Source organism: the organism of the source record quoted next, unplaced genomic scaffold, assembly GCF_019419815.1.
Source record: "Pyrus x bretschneideri cultivar Hongxiangsu unplaced genomic scaffold, Pyrus_bretschneideri_v1 Contig38, whole genome shotgun sequence".
Lineage (NCBI taxonomy): Eukaryota > Viridiplantae > Streptophyta > Magnoliopsida > Rosales > Rosaceae > Pyrus > Pyrus x bretschneideri.
Window position 1 is genome coordinate 1661522 of NW_025999701.1, and position 17517 is coordinate 1679038.

The following is a 17517-nucleotide window of genomic DNA, read 5'->3' on the forward strand; positions in this document are numbered from 1 at the left end:
AAACTCAGAAAATTCTCAAAGCAAAACTATAACGTAGAGGTACAAATCTCATATCCTTGTTGATTTCTTACTTTCAAATTACTGTTGGGCCAAGGGCCATTTTAAATCCTCTATGCGTAGAGTCATTTACCATCATGGCTAATAAATTTACAATAACCACCCAAACTAAATATTTTAACAACATTTCTACCTGCTAACTCTTGTATAGATATGTGGCATCATTTAACTGGAGGGGAACTCAAGCTCAATCAATGTAACCGTCACCTAGAAAAATTTATTGAGTAGTGGATGGACCACTTTTGAGATAACTGGGCCCAATTTTACAAGGAAGATGGAATTTGACCCCTGACGCATTTTAGCGACCGACCATAAGTAGTGTGAGTTTTTTTGTTGTAGTTTTAGAAATAATTTGAATTATTTTGGTTCAGCTTCAGAAATAATGTGGGTTATTTTGCTTAAGTTTCAGAAATAGTGTGGTTATTTTGATGTAGTTTCAAAAATAGTGTGGGTTATTTTGCAGTAGTTTTAGAAATAATGTAAATTATTTAGGTTAAGTTTAAAAAATAGTGTGGTTATTTTGCTATAGTTCCAAAAATAGTGTTGTTATTTTGCTATAGTTCCAAAAATAGTGAGTTATTTTGGTTAAGTTTCAGAAATAGTGTGGATTATTTTGGTTAAGTTTAAAAAATAGTTGGGTTATTTTGTTGTAGTTCCAAAAATACTATGGGTTATTTTGCTATAGTTCTAGAAATAATGTAGATTATTTTGGTTAAGTTTCAGAAATAGTGTGAGTTATTTTACTATGGTGTGTGGTTATTTTGTTGTAGTTCCAGAAATAGTGTGTGATATTTTAGTTCAATTTCAGAAATAGTGTGAGTTATTCTGTGTAGTTCCAGAAATAATGTGCTGTATTTTGGTTCAATTTCACAAATAGTGTGTAATTTTGCTGTAGATTCATAAGTAGTGTTTATTTTTCACTTCAGAAATAATGTGAATTATTTTGGTTCAGTTCAGAAATAGTGTGAATTATTTTGTTACTTGTCATGCTTATTAAGCCATTTTCTGATTTGGAATTAATTGATAAAGTTCCAAAGGGGATCTCTTTTATTTTCTTCCTTGATGAAAAACTTTGGAGATATGTTTTTAGTCTTATCGCCCTTCATGAATTCTTTCTTCATTTGGGCAACATAGGCTACATTATCTTCATGAATGACAGTTGGAGTGTCTGTCTTTGAAAGTAGACCACATGAATTCCGAATATGATGGATTGTTGATCTTAACCAAGAACATTCACGACTTGCTTCATGTAAACAAGTATTTCCAAGTGATTAGAAGATGTAGCAATTAATGTTTGCTTTGTTAAGCATCACGAGATTGTTGTATCTTCATTAGTGAACACATATCCAGTTTATGAGTGGGCTTTATGTGGATCAAAGAAAAAACCAGTATCTACATATCCAACAAGGATCTGGTCATTTGTGAATTTCTCTTAGTAGAAGAGACCCATGTCTGTTGTCCCACGTAGGTATTGTAAAACATCTTTGACTCCCTTCCAACGACAAATTGTTGGAGTAGAGCTATACCTTTCTAACAAGTTGACTGAAAAAGCTATATATGGTTTGGTACATTGTGCTAAATACAATAAAACACTTATTGCACTTAGATATGGTACTACTGGACCAAAGACCAATTCATCATCTTCTTTTGGACAGAGTTGATCTTTCTTAATGTCTAAATAATGAATGACCATTGGCGTACTGAGTGGATATCCATGCCAAATTGCTTTAGGATTTTTTCAAAGTAAGTTGATTGATGGACCAAAATTCCATTAGCACAATGCTCGATCTACAAACCAAGACAATATTTTGTTTTTCCAAGGTCTTTCATTTGAAATTCGCTTTTCAAATACTTAGCCGTTTTATTGAGTTCTTCAGAGGTTATAAATAGATTCATATTGTCTACATATACTGTCACTATAGAAAATCCATAATTTGATTTCTTAATGAACACACAAGGGCAAATGACATTGTTGGTATATCATTCTTTGATTAAATACTCACTGAGACAATTATACCACTTTCGTCCAGATTGCTTCAGCCCATATAACGATCGCCTTAATTTGACTGAGAGCATACCTTGTGGTTTGTTAGTCATTTAGGCAACTTAAGTCATTCTAGGACCTTCATATATATGTTAGTATCTAATTCTCCATATAGATACACGGTGATGACATCCATAAGTCTCATGTCAAGTTTTTCTGAAACCACCAAACTTATTAAGTAACGGAATGTAATTGCATCCATTACAGGAGAGTATGTCTCCTTATAATCAATTCCAGGTCTTTGTGAAAAACCTTGTGCAATGAGTCGTGCTTTATATCTTGCAATTTCGTTTTTCTCATTGTGTTTTCTTGTGAATACCCATTTATAACCCACAAGGTTTACACCAGGCAGCGTTTGGACTACCGGTCTAAAAACACTTCACCTTTCCAAAGAATTTAATTCTGCCTGGATTACATCATTCCACTTACGCCAATTTTGTCTCTGTTTGCATTCATCAATAGAGCAGATCTCAATATCATCGCTTAACATAATTTCAGTGGCTACTGCGAATGCGAACATGTCGTCGATGATTATTTCATTTCGATCCCACAATTCGTTAGTACATACATAATTTATGGAGATTTCTTTGCTTTCATGTACTTCTATCTCTTCAAGGACATGTGTCTCATCAAGGACATTTTCCTTTTCTGAAAGTACAGAATCATGAATTATGGATTTGTCATTCATTTTCTTTTCCTGAATGATTTCACTTGGATTCAGTTATGCCCCCATCTTTCTCTTTCGAGGGGTTGAATCTTTTGAACCTGGGGGTCTACCAAGTTTCAAGTGTGCACCAGATGAATCATTCGCTGCCACTTTATTTTGTCCAACAAGAACATCAATTCTTACAGGTGTATTTGCAGCTGGTATATGTGATTTTGTCACTTTCATAACATCATTAAATGCATCTAGCATTTGATTAGCAATACCTTGAAGGTGAACGATCCTTTTCACTTCATTTTCACATTGAATGTTTCGTGGATCAAAATGCGATAAGGTGGGTACAACCTATGTCAGCTTTTGTCATTCTTCTAGAACGGTCTTTTCTCCCTCTAACAACAGAAAGACTGTTTCATCAAAGTGACAATCCGCAAAATGAGCTGTAAACATGTCACCTGTCAAGGGTTCCAAATATCTAATGATAGATGGTGAATCAAAACCCACATAAATTCCTAGTCTGTGTTGAGGTCCCATTTTAGTGTGTTGTAACGGTGCAATAGACAGATAAACAACATAACCAAAAACTCGTAAATGTGAAATGTTTTGCTGATGCCTAAACACAAGTTGTACTGAAAAGTATTAGTGGTTGGCTATAGGTCTTAATTGAACCAATGATGCAACATGTAAGATGACATGTCCTCGTCCAGAGACTGGCAATTTTATTTTCATGAATAGAGTGCGAGCTATTAATTGAAGCCACTTGATAAATGATTCTACTAGACCATTTTGAGTATGGACATGAGGAACATAATGTTCAACATCAATGCCTAGTGTCATGCAATAATCATCAAATGTTTGACACGTAAATTCACCAGCGTTATCAAGTCGGATTAACTTAATGGGGTAATCTGGGAATTGTGCTCGCAACTTAATTATCTGAGCAAGAAGTCTTGCAAAAAGCTACATTTTGAGTAGACAAGAGGCAAACATATGACCATCGGGTAGATGCATCAACCAAAACCATAAAATATCAAAATGGTCCACAAAGTGGTTGAATATGCCACAAATATCCCCTTGAATTCTTTGAAACAAAATGATGGGGATTCAACATCAATCTTTAGTTATGATGGTCTAATTATCAACTTCCCTTGAGAACAAGCCTTGCAAGGGTTTTCATTTGAGATAGCAATGTGTCTACTCAATAATGGATGTCCATTAGAGTTAGTAATGATTCTACGTATCATAGTGGATCCTAGATGACCCAGACGGTCATGCCAAAGCATGTAAATTTTTGGATCAATGAACTTCTGGTTCATGACAGTATGTGCTTCAATTGTCTTTATGTATGTATAATACAATCCACTCGATAAACCACGCAATTTCTCCAATGTACGCTTCTGGGTATCATTGGAGGTAATGCATAGATATTCCACATTTTCTACACTTTTCTTTTCAATGTGGTATCCATTTAAACATATGTCTTTAAAACTCAACAAATTTCGAGTAAATTGAGTAGCGTACAATGCATTTTGTATTGACAATATTATTCCATTTGGTAACCTGATTTGGGCTTTTTTTAAGCCTTTAATTACATCTGATTAGGCTGATATTGTTATTACCATTACTGTTGTAACCATCAAGCTTGAGAAATATTTTCGATCTGGAAGTATTGTATGTGTAGTTGCACTGTCTGCAAGACAAATATCTCTGCCATTGCTCTTGTTTTGAGAATAACCATAGTTTTATCCATGCTCTCTGAGTAAGGAAATCATAGTTAAAAACAGTTTATTCATAAGAAAAGGAAATTCAAATGTCATTTTATTGAATTGAAATGTGAGCTTTAAACTACAAGTTTAGATAATAATAGCACATCAAACAGAAATGATTCAATTAGACCAATACACTTCATTCCCTCTTTCCACAATGAAGTCTGAGACATCTAGGTGGGTTGTGTTCAATTGCCCTGATAATTCGAATAGTGGATCAGGTATATTCATCGGTTTAGCCTGGTCGAGGAAATTGGTTTTGACACCCTTCTCCTTGAGGAAGACTTAATACAAGTCCACCAAATGTTTTAGGGTATGATAGGTACGCGCCCAGTGCCCGTTGCCACCACACCTATGGCAGGCTCCTTCAGGGTTTCTATAAGTGTTGTTCATATGAGCTTTACCTTTGTGGCGATTTACATTTTTGAAGTTCGAGCCTGAATTATGCCTTGGAATTTGGTTGTAAAACTGGACACCAAAATTTTTTCTTTTCTCGTTCCACTGGCCTCATTTGTGGCCACATCCTCGTTTGTAATTATTACCACGAGAGGATGTGGTGTGTATTTCAAGAGAAGCATCATTCACTTCTGGGAATGGTGTCGATCCAATAAGTCGGGACTGATGATTTTTCATCAGAAGCTCATTGTTTTGTTCAGCCACAAGGAGCATCGATAGTAACTGGTTGTACTTAGTAAAGCCTGGCTTTCTATATTGCTGCTACAGGAGCACGTTGGAGGCATGAAAGGTGCTGAAAGTTTTTTTCCAGCATATCTTCCTCAATGATGGTCTTCCCATAAAGATTCATCTAGGAGCTAATTTTGAACATTGCAGAGTTGTACTCTACATCCGACTTGAAATCCTGGATCCTTAGTTGTGTCCACTCATAACGATCCCTTAGAAGAATCACTGTTTTCTAGTGATTTCAAAGGGTTAATGGATCTTCAATCGTTAGGTACTCACTCTTCAATCCTTCATCAAGGTGGTGACGGATAAATATCATGACCTTCGCCCAATCTTGAGAGGATGTACTATTGTCCTCCTTGATGGTTTCTCCAAGATTCCTTGCCTCCAAATGGATCTTGGTATCCACTACCCAGGTAAGGTAGTTCTTCCCAGTAATATCCAGAGCAACAAAATCAAGTTTTGTCAAGTTCGCCATTTTCTTTTCTAAAAGAAAAATGAGATGGGTAAGAACTTGCAATAATATGTATTTTGGATGAATGTAGTGTTAGAATTTCTGGTTCTTACAAATTTTTGATTTTGATTTTCAGGCAAAAATGATAAGCACTCGAAACTTTAGGCTCGAGATTTACTTGATTGATAAGGAGGGAGATTGTACTACACCACTCTCATTGAAACAATATAGCATAGTGAGGGCGATTGTACCGCACTACTCAAGTAGTAGGAAAATTTAAATATGCAGAGTAAGGTGAGCGATTATACTGCACCATCTAAAATTGCAGTAATATTAAATCTGGAGTTCAAGATGGGAGAAGATACCGTACCATCTTCGATCATGGTAAAATTAACATAAATAAACACTGGGTTAGTAATCTTCAAACAAGAAATCAAAGATATAAGTAACTGTTATATTGAGAACTAGAAGCAGGCATAGGGCTACAGTTATTTGCGAGGGTAAGGAAGAGGAGGAAGAAGAACAAGAAAATTCTTGGAGGAAGCATTTTTCGATGAATGGAGATGAGAACTAGTTAAGGTTAGAGAGTCGTGCTGATAACATGTTATAAATAGGCAAACATTAGAGAGATAACTTTTGCTAAGGATAGGAGCAAAACAGGTGTAAAATATCACACTATTTAGTTTCGAAACTATAACACAAAAGGATTGCAGGTAAAAAGAGAAAGTGAGGGATACTAATATTATTACTTTCAGTTCTTTTCTTTTGCAGTGTGTATTGTGATCACACACGGAGTGCCCTTTATAAAGAGCAACATTCATGACAAATCAAAGAAATGAAATCATTGCCACTTTTGAAAACATTACACAACAAATACATCACCATTTTCAAGTCTTCCTCATTGTGTGCATTCATTGTCACAATATTACAACACTCTCGCAATTTTTCCTACTTCATTTCATCTCATTTTTCAATGGTCAAAAGTCAAAACTGATAATGCCCACCTTCCTTCTTCTCCTCCACCATCACCACAAAACCCATTGTTTTCTTATCACCAAATCAAGCAAAAGCATCAACTAGTAGCAGTAGTAATCATCATTCTCCAACACCAAAGCTATCTCTATCCTCACTCACTCACTCGCTTCCTCATAAAGCTCAACAAAAAATATGAATCATAAATAAAGCCCCCAAATCAGGGAAAGAAGCAATTAAAGGTACAAAATTACTCATGCCACTCAACCCAAATGACCGAAAAAAAAAAGGGATTTTTAATAAAACACTCCCAGTACTGTTCACTTTTAATGAAAATGACATTTTTACTCTAAAAAGTCACTGTTGATACTATTCACTTACACCACCTTTTTGTCCTTTTGATTAAAACTCAAAGTTTTTAAGCCTTTTTCATTAGTTTTCCTAAAAAAATAAAATAAAATAAATCTTTCTCTACCACTACTCCTGCTGGTCTTCTTATAGAGGCAAGTGGCGAAAACTCCCAAATTTTTTTTTATATTACTTTTTTAAGGAAAATTATGGATTTTTGTGTGCGGGTTACCAGATAGCTAGTGGCAGTAAGTTTAGATCTGGGTGACTGTCACGCCCCGAATCCGAAGTCGGTAATAAAAACTCGAACCTGAATCCGAAACGTGAGTTGAAAACTAAAGGGGCGTTTGTTTGCCCTCACTAAGTCTCACTGGATTGGACTAGACTAAGGGTTAGTCCAGTCCCGTGCTTCGTACCCGCTATGACTAACTTTAATGGCACTAACCTTCACTCACCTCAACTAACCATGGGATTAGCCGGGCTTAGCGAAACCCCTCAAAAACTATGGGATTGCTAGTCCTGTTTTCAAAACTGTATGCATGTTGTATGAAAGCTACAAGTCTCCAAGCATGCTTCTGGACAACTCCATTTACCCTCCCATGCCCAGATACCCAAACCCACTCACAACCTAAATCTCAAAATCCAACCACCAAAATCTGAAGAAAAAAAATAAACACAATAAGATCAACAATCTCAATAGAAAAATTCTATCTTATTTTCGAAAATTCTCATAAAGGTTCCTTTTCTCTAGAAAATTCCGAAGAGAAATGGATAGAGAAGGGGAGAGAGTTGGGGATGAAGAGATTAAGAGACAGAGAGGGAGGAGAAACTTGGTTTTGAAGCTTTTTGCAAGAAAAAGATAGGAAGAAAGGAAGTATTGGGGACGGAACCAAAGAGGAGAAAAAGTAAAGAACTTTCTAGAAGAGGTAGAAGTGTGTGTTTGAATTTTTAGGGGAAAAAAAGTTGAATTAATAATAAAATATTAGTAGATATATATATTAAATAATATAATATTTTAATTTGTTATTTTATCCAGTTTTTTAGTCCGACACTGCACCAAACACTTCACTAAGTTAGTCAAGTTTAGTTTAGTCTAAGCCAGTCCAGCTTAGTCCCTGAAGCTAGTCCAGTCCGATATAGTCCGGTGTAACAAACGCACTCTAAATAAATAAAATAAAACTGAAATAATGGAAAAAAATAAAATTCTTCTTATAAAAAGAAATCCAGAATTCTTTACAAGGCTAAAAATAAATAAGTACAATTCTAGCCTCACATCTAATTTATTCTCATCCTATCTACCCTCTTAGATTGTTTAGTTCATAAACCTACATAACAATAGAGGGGTGAGCTTCAACAGTTCAGTAGGGATATAACCTTATCACAGTAAATTGACAATATCAAATTAAGTGTCATGAAATCATATAGCCAAATATCAAATCATTATTGATAATAACGCATGAATGCAATGCAATACTCTTCATCTCTACCCGTTAATTTATATAATAAAATACGCGGACCTGCACGTCCTATACCGTGCATTTTACCTCTACAGTGGTGGTTCGAATGTTCTAATATACAAATTAACCCCCCTGTAACTTAATCATCCAAATTTTCCCTTTTGTTAGTCATCTTGCCAAAACACTTCGTCGCCAATCTCGAATTACCCAAAAGAAACTGTGCATTGCGGGCTCGCATGAGACTTTGTACCTGCTAAGAGTTTGGCTCAACTACACAAAAGATATTTCCAACTACCCTCATTTCTAGAATTCCTTCTTCAACACCAAACTTCCAACTATTCTCACACGAGTGATGCACAAATAATCTCATTTCATATTCCGCATATATCTCCAATGAACAACATTCCAACAACAGTTCACAATCACAACTCTATGAACATTCGAATCAAGCAATGATACACTTATAACCAATTATCATCTAATCTCAATCAGTCAATCAAGATTAACAATAATATAATACTTCACAAAATTTAATAAGATCAATTTCTGTTAAGGTCTGCCGTATTTCCCCTACCTGGATTCCAAAGTATTGCTCTAGGTTATTAACACAAGAATCCACCACCTTGATAAAGTCCTATTCACATGCATAAGCAAATCACTAAATGCACAACTACATCTCTAATTCTATTTGAATAATTACTTGTGACTACTAATTCAACACAAACATATTCAAATACTTCTAAGAAATAAATAAGATGTGTCTGTATAGTTGATAAAGGATCAGTACATCAAAATACTGCTTTATCCGAACTAGATATATGTAGCTAATATAATCATTCCAACTCTAAACATAAGGTGGTTTATTAATATAGTAGACATATACGCAAATAACTTGAAAACGTTAACCATAAGTTTAGTTCTAACTCCAATACATATATGCATATATAGTCTTTCTGATGAAAATATGGATAGTGGAATGTATATATTACCAATTGCAACTTCAACCAGATGCTTTACTTGAAAGATGCATATATAGTATAGATATAAAACCAGTTGCATATATATTTTCCTTTAAAATCGAAACATGCTTTCTTTTGAAATTAATCAATTCATAAACTGATGAGCTGATGTCATATTTATACAACTGTTTGCACAACAGCTCTTCTAATAAAATATGCAGTAGAAATGGTATCCATATAAGCATAACACTCTTTTGCATTCAACCAACAACTTTTATATATAGCAGATTAAAGAAAGCATATGCATAAAACTAGCCCTAAATATTAGTGGCTATATATATAAGGAATAAATTTACTCCACTGCAACAATCCATCATATCATACAAAATCCATGTTATGATCTGGACTAGTGGACAAAACACACAATGAATCACAACATAAGAAGAGACCAACCACGACTTTAGTAAATTGGTAGTTATTCGAATTCGAATTGAACATCATACCTATTTCAGACACCGAATACTCCTTCGGTAAAGTAGCATACGAGAACAAGCAGTGGCTTACTGATTATACAACACCTCCCTCTCTTGCATTTTCATCTGTCCCTAAGAGTTGCCTTCTCAATACCACAGCCTCATAAACAACTTAGCACTTTGTATTTTCCAGCAAATTAATCTCTCCCTCTGTGCTTCTACATCTTTCTCTGTAAACATTCCCTCTTTTATCCAGTTATCACTTCTCTCTCGCTCTCGCAGACCGCACCGCTCTATAGCCCTGGGTTTCTACTTATAGTCATACAAAGTCGGCAGATTCTTAGATAGGAATGAACTAAAAGCCCTTTAAGTGGCTATGGTTTTGGGTCCAATTGGAATAGAACAAAACATGCAGCTTAATAAAATAATGTAAAAGGAAAAGAAAATGAATAATATGAATATATAGTTTAAATACTACCGTAATGGTGTTCTGAACTCATTTGGTTCAAAATAATAGTAAATTAGAGTATAGAAAAATGAAATAAAGGAATTAACGATTAAATAAGAAGTAATACAAAACTTTATGAAATTAATAAGCATACACAACACATAATTATATATGATTATTTTTGAAAATACGGGTCCTTATAGTGAATGTGCACAACATGTGCAGTCAAAGCTTCAATCACATAAATGTCTGATATATTTTTTTTGGGTTATTGATATTCAAAGTAATTTTGCTCTCCTTAACTCTGCATGCGTGTGTGTGAGTGTGGGCGCGCTGAGTATGAAAGGATTTGAGGTTATAGAGGCAGAGATCTAGAAAGAAAGAGGAATGTTAAACGGGGTTGTGGGCGTGCCAAGCGTTGAAAGATTTAAGGGTAAATTGGAAATTCAATGTTTGGGTCATTTTAATTGGACTGATTCAATATTGGGCTTTGTCATAACCATTAAATAAAGTTATTATATGATTTTTAATTAAAATTCAAAGTTTTTAAGCTCATATCATTAGTTTTCAGGCGTAGTTAATAGAAGCCTAAATAATAAAGTAACAAGTCCGATTTTGCTCACCTCCTCAAAGTAATCGCTACCCGCTTTAGAATCTTGCCATGTGTATGAAAAAGCTAACTATGGTTACTATTTCATTTAATTAGTTATTGTGAGAAAGAGAAAAATGATTTACTAATTAAGAAAATAACTTACCTTTTAATCTTTTCTTAATATGGTAAAATTGATTGATATTTTAATAGTCAAATATCCCTTACATATCTCCTCCATCATACGTTCGAAAAGAATAATCTTGCAGTTCCATATCATGACTTTAATTATATACGTCATATCAGGACTAGCTCCAATCCCAACATTAAAGTACTGGAAAAACTCATTTAAGCAATCAATATCTCTAATATTCTTTATCACAATAGATTTATAGCTTAATAATTAAAATTATGTTATTCGTTCATGTATGGTGTCAACCTTAGTTTCATTCTTACAAATATTGCTTTTATTAAGGGAATAAAATTCACTTTGAACTTTGTTACTTTCTGCTTATTTAAAATCGTGTTGGATGCACATAATAGCAAAATTTTGGAAATCATTAAGATTATTTTTGTATATGGTTATGCAATTTTAATAGTATTATTCTTAGGCTAATGTTTCGTATGTTCTCGTGGTCCATGCTGCAATTTAATTTTTTTTTTCCTCAAAATGGAATAAAAAATATTTGGAATCCTGAATCAAATGATTCATCTCTTTAGGAAAAAAAACATAGAAAAGAGAGGGCCAACTCTATGTTTTGATGAGAAACTCTTAACATATCAAGTAAGCGAGGAACACGAGACTCAATTATTAGAAGGGAAAAAAAAAGCACTAAAAATGCCAGCAAACCTAAGCACTACAAGGTTACCAAATTATACATGCACTACAAAGACACTAGTCAATTCAAAGATCTTTCAAATGCATTGTATCTCGCCATTTTCAAGTTTCCCTTTCTAATCCTTGTAGTGCATTCCTAGAGAGTATAGTCAAGTTTTAAGAAATTTTAAGGCCCTTCATCCAAACATAGTAATGATATTCTTATCATATATTTATACCATTTTTCTAATAGATCTAAGATTAACATGCGTTGGTGAGTCCGACCTCTATTAAAGAGATGATACAAATATATGATAAATGTAGCAGTATGCATATAAATACAGCAGCCACACGTAGGCAATTTAGGTCGATGACGTAGAGCCTAGAGCATTTGCATATGTGTCCTACAATTTAATGACATGTTTAGCAGGAGTAGAGGAATTAAGGAATCCTGGAACATAGAAATAAGAGAAGTAAAGAATGAGTATCGGATGAGCAACTCCTCTTCTTAATCTCCATAAAAAAAAAAATTGAAAAAAAAAAAAAACCCTCCACTACTTAATCTCGTTCCTGGATTAGTGTTTTATTACTAGTTCTAATTTTGAGTTCAGACCCACGTACATTTTGATTCCTAACTTATGTGTTAATAAGCATGGAATAATTAGAAATTGAAATAATTTTCATTCTTCTCATTTGCATTCCAAGTAAATAAACATGTCATTAGGGTCAGCAAACGAAAACGCGTTAAGTTGTCTACTCCAATATGTCAAAAAAAGGCATAGATGCTAGTAACGGAAGTTCTTTCAAGAATGCCTCCACAGGAATCCTAGAGCAAATCAGACGAACCCTAAATGATATTGGGAGACTGAATTGATTTAAATGAAGGAGGTTTAAGGTTCTAGACTAAAACCAGTTGATAACAATTTATCGAGGGTTTTGTAATAGCAATCCATCACAAATATTCAGATCAAAATAGAATTGTTTATTTTCTCATTGAAATTATTCAAGTTACATTATACAGCAAAACCAAAGAAACTTGGAACATTACATAAAAAACTGGCTTAAGTCCTTCAAGAAATTTGTAACAGCAGACTTCCCTTCAAAGAAAACACCGAAAGAGGCCGTTCTTCCTTTGGTTGGCGGAAGCCTCTTTGGCATCCACCAACCAAAAAGCATACTGCTTTTCTAAGCCTTCTCTATAACTGTGGCCGCCCATGGTCCTTTTACTTTTACGAAGACGGTTCTTTGGTTTGCTCATTCATCGCAGCAGCATTAAAGCTTCAAGTGCTTGATGGCGGTTTGAACATCCTTATCCCCTCTGCCACTGCAGTTAAGCACGACTTTGGCCCCATCAGGGAGAGTAGGGCACAGCTTCTCTAAGTACGCCAGCGCATGAGAAGTCTCCAGAGCTGGAATTATCCCCTCCAGTCTAGATAATCGTTTAAAAGCTGCATACACGAAGAAAAAAAATTATTCTGTACAAAGGTGAAAAGAAATCCATTTGAACCAAGACAATCGAAAAAGACGGAGACTTCCTTCTACCAGAAATATAGTTAAAATATGAAGAACAAGGGATAATGAGTGAATGGTAGAAGCATTATAAGATTATGTCCTGATGTAACCAAGGACTATGCGTTAAGCTTCGAACGGAAGGCAAAGATAAGTATGGTCAAAGGACTTACGACCACGAGCATCACAAGGACACTGCTACTATGAAACAATGGCAAACATCAAAGCTTATTTGAGGTCTCCACTTCTTTGCAGTGTCAATACATTAAACTTAAGATGGAATGGCAACCAAGGACGAAACACATCAATGCTCGATATGTAAAACATATATTCATCTATAAATAACAACAACATGCATAACAGGAATACTTCCCCACACTGAACACCCAATTAAGAGCAGTCAAATGATAAAATAAATCCAAGGTATACCTTCTAATGCTTCTTCATCAGTAATGCTATAGTATTCAGCCCGTCCCATGTCTTTCAGAAAACTATGCTCCGGACCAACTCCAGGGTAATCCAGGCTAAATGCCACACAAAAACCATACAATTGATAAATTACAAGTCGTACAAAAATTGATAGACAAAAAATCCAATTAATTGTCATACCCTGCACTTATAGAATGAGGCTCAATAATCTGTCCATCATCATCCTGTAACAGGTAACTCATAGCTCCATGCAAGACCCCGACTTCCCCTTTGGTCAAAGTTGCAGCATGCTTCCCACTGTCCAATCCAAAGCCTGCAGCCTCCACCCCAATCATCCGGACATCTTTATCGTCAACAAACTCATGGAAGAGTCCCATGGCATTTGAACCTCCACCAACACATGCTACCAACACATCTGGTTTCCCTCCCCACTTTTCCAGCGCTTGTTTTCTTGTTTCTCTACCAATCACCTTGTGGAAATCCCGAACCATCATAGGGTATGGATGTGGACCAGCAACAGAGCCCAAAATATAGTGAGTTGTCTCTACATTAGTCACCCAGTCCCTTATTGCTTCTGAAGTAGCATCCTTCAATGTGGCTGTCCCAGAATGGACTGGTCTAACCTGTATTTCAAAACAGGAAAAGAAATTGCAGTTCAAAGGATTAATAAGATCAATATATCTGGCTTATGTAAAGATTTACAGTTTACACCTTATCGCAAAATGTTCAGATTCTCAAGAAAACGAATAAACAAATTTAAAAGAACTCGTCATCAGTGTTAAATTCAGTTATTTGTGCTATAAAATGAATATACATTTTCTGTATACAGAGAAGATAAAATTTGTATGATGTTCATGTTCTGATCAGCAACCCTATCTTGCTAAATCACACCAGACAAGATATAATGTGTGATAAATTTCATTACTTGTAAATATGAGAGCTTTAAGGTAAAATATATATGCACAGACAAGATATTAACTACAAACACTACATATTAATAGTATGGAACAGTCCACAGAAGATCGAGAAACATATGCACAATCTGTCGCCTGTCGGTACATTCCAGTTTTGTAAAACACTCAATGTTCGGCTTATAAATGTAGGCTAAATTAAATAATTGAAATTGCATTGCTTAAAAGAAGTTGCAGAATCATGACAAACCTCAGCTCCTAGAAGCCGCATTCTGAAAACGTTGAGGGATTGCCTTTCCATATCTTGGGCACCCATGTAGATGATACACTGCAATCCAAACCGAGCACAAACTGTGGCAGTGGCAACGCCGTGTTGTCCTGCTCCAGTTTCAGCAATAATACGTTTCTTGCCCAATTTCTTAGCAAGCAATGCCTGGGCAACGGCATTGTTGATCTTATGAGCCCCAGTATGGTTAAGATCTTCCCTCTTCAGGTAAACGTGAGGCCCTTCGCCATTGGGGCGTTTGTAGTGCTCAGTCAGCCGCTCCGCAAAGTAGAGTGGAGTCTCCCTGCCAACATAGTCCTTCAAAATTCCATTCAATTCGTTCTGCAATATCATGCATTCTTCGTCAGTAAAAATACTGTATAATTCCCAAAGCATAAATATATCTTCATCCCAATTTTAATACTTAGTGTATGCATCCTACAATATATCGGATTGAAGAAAAAAATGTGAAAGATAAGAAAATCATCAATCACAACAATCTTCAATCTTTGTTAATTAGTCCTAAATTGTTCCTACAGACGCCACACGACAACAAAAAATCGCAAACATTTGAATAAAACAAACCGTAAACAGAATAACAACTGCTACAAATTGAAATTCTCTAACAAATTGGATGCAACATTGCAATGAGAATTTCCAAATCCCAAAAGTTGAACAGAGCCAAGTACTCCACAATCGAGTTTCTCCATCCACAATGCCTTCCCAGTTCGATTCATTCTTGAAAAACATTGCAGAAACTTGATTCAAATAGCTCTATTTCATTCATTCCTCTCACAATTTTTTCTCTCGAAAACATTTCAATGCGAACAAGCGCTTAAATTTACTTCTCCAACTATAACTTACAGAATCGAATTTCGAACTAATTCATACAAAATTCTCAAAAAAACAAAAAACAAAAATTCACATTCATTTATAAAAAGAAAAGAAAAACAGGAACGGAAGAAGCAAACTTGACAGGACCTGAAAGCCTTCGTCATCAGCGAGAGCGTGAAACGCGGCCTCGAGCTCGGTGAGCGCGTGCATTAAGGTCTCGGGGACGTACTTGCCGCCATACTTTCCGAACCGGCCGAACGAATCGGGGCGAGGCAGAACCGGGAAGGCGCCGTTGTCGTTCTTCTCGTCCATCCGAATAGCGGCAGAATCCCGGGTGAGAGTGCAGGAGATGGAAGTAGGGGCAGCGGTGGCGCGGGAGGTAAATTTGTAAAACTTGAAGGGTAGTTGGGTGGAGGAGGAGTAGGGTTTTGCGAGCGGCGGGGCGATTAGGCAGTGGGTTTTGCAAGCAGTGGAGGCGCTACCGGAGGCTGCTGCTGCCATTTATGAGGTTTCGGAAGTGACGGCCACACAATTGAGACAGAGAGAGGCTTCGGTTTTTTTTAATATTTGGAGTACAGTTTTGAGAGAAACGTCCGAGTCTTTTAGTACGATTTTTATACCGCTGGGACAAAAGGTAAAACCCATCTGCAGATTCTCTGCCGAAATTTCTGGAAGGATATCGAAAATTTTGCAAAAATGCTCTGTTTACTATTTATTAGTATTTGCCTACATTGTGTATCAACATATTTTTAAAAAAAATGAGAATGAGAAAGGTAGAGAGGGAGAGAACGTGCGAGATTTTTGTTTTTGATTTTTTTTTTAATTTAAATATTGAAAGTATTTTAACATTACTTGTATATGATATTTCAATAAAAACAGTAAAATTTTGACTTGTGAAATTACATTATTGCCCATTATTTTTTTTTTGTGATAGAAAACTAATTTGTCTTTTCACCCTTCTTTGGTTGACAAAAAAAATTTCATTAATTAGTAGAGAATTGGGGTGTGCTATTCACACACTATTTTTTACTTCACACACAATCTTTTAATTTTAACCGTTCAAATCAAATGAATTGAAGAAAATCAAAAAATAAAATCAATAGAAAGTGTGTGAAAAGTAAAATGAGTGTGTGGATATCACACCTCTTTGTACTATTTTTTGTACTCTCTCTATTAGAGATGAGACTTGCATATGTTGGTAGGTCCTACTTCTATTAGAGTGATAGTAAAAATTAGGGTAAATATTAGTTTACTACCTTTATGTTTTGTGGTTTTCAATATTTAGTATATGAAGTTTTTTTCGTCTCAAAGTCATACCTAAATTGTTAACTTTGGAATAGTCTCATACATCTGTTAGTCAAACTGTTAAGCCTCTCGTTAACTGATGACATGTCACTCATGTGGACAATGATTGGACGTCACGTGTCATTAAAAAATTTTAAAATATTAAATTAATTAATTAATTTTAAAAAATATATATAAATAAATAAATAAAAACTAGAACGTCTTCGTCTTCCCCACCCGACAGCTCTTCATCCCCTTCACCCCCTCTACCCCTTACCCATCGACACCCTTCCCTTCCTTGATACCGACCCTTACCACCAAGCCTTTTCTCCTTCCCCAGAAACCCAACCCTTCCCGTCCCCCAAAATCCCAGGTGCTGTGATGGGGTTTGACGACTGTCCAAATTAGTACAACGGTTGAAGAATGGAGCGAAGGCCATCCCCACCGCCAGCATCGAAGACTGTGGAGGTTCCAGCGGTACCTCGGATCTTCCCCAATTCCTCGATCCTGGAGCTCAGAGTTTGCTTTGTACTCACTTGCCGTGCCAAATTTTCCACCA

At 35.6% G+C, this 17517-nt stretch overlaps 1 protein-coding gene across 1 annotated transcript; it reads right to left on the reverse strand.

Annotated features, from left to right (window-relative positions):
• Positions 1–12687: 12687 nt before the first annotated feature.
• On the reverse strand, positions 12688–16224 carry LOC103926753 (tryptophan synthase beta chain 1). Its single transcript, XM_048564223.1, has 5 exons — positions 15822–16224; positions 14826–15182; positions 13845–14287; positions 13665–13759; positions 12688–13174 (listed from the first exon to the last, which is right to left on the reverse strand). Exons 1-5 carry the CDS (start codon positions 16173–16175, stop codon positions 12999–13001), a joined length of 1425 nt encoding a protein of 474 aa, XP_048420180.1. The 5' UTR covers positions 16176–16224; the 3' UTR covers positions 12688–12998.
• Between the last annotated feature and the right edge of the window lie 1293 nt (positions 16225–17517).

What these genes read in the sequence shown, in the direction of transcription:
- LOC103926753 (XM_048564223.1), bottom strand. Translation starts at nt 16,175, where the DNA reads ATGGCAGCAGCAGCCTCCGGTAGCGCCTCCACTGCTTGCAAAACCCAC. An exon ending in CCTCATTCTATAAGTGCAGG is followed by an intron (nt 13,760 to 13,844) that starts GTATGACAATTA and finishes TGTGGCATTTAG; the next exon opens with CCTGGATTACCCTGGAGTTG. An exon ending in TGATGAAGAAGCATTAGAAG is followed by an intron (nt 13,175 to 13,664) that starts GTATACCTTGGA and finishes TCGTGTATGCAG; the next exon opens with CTTTTAAACGATTATCTAGA.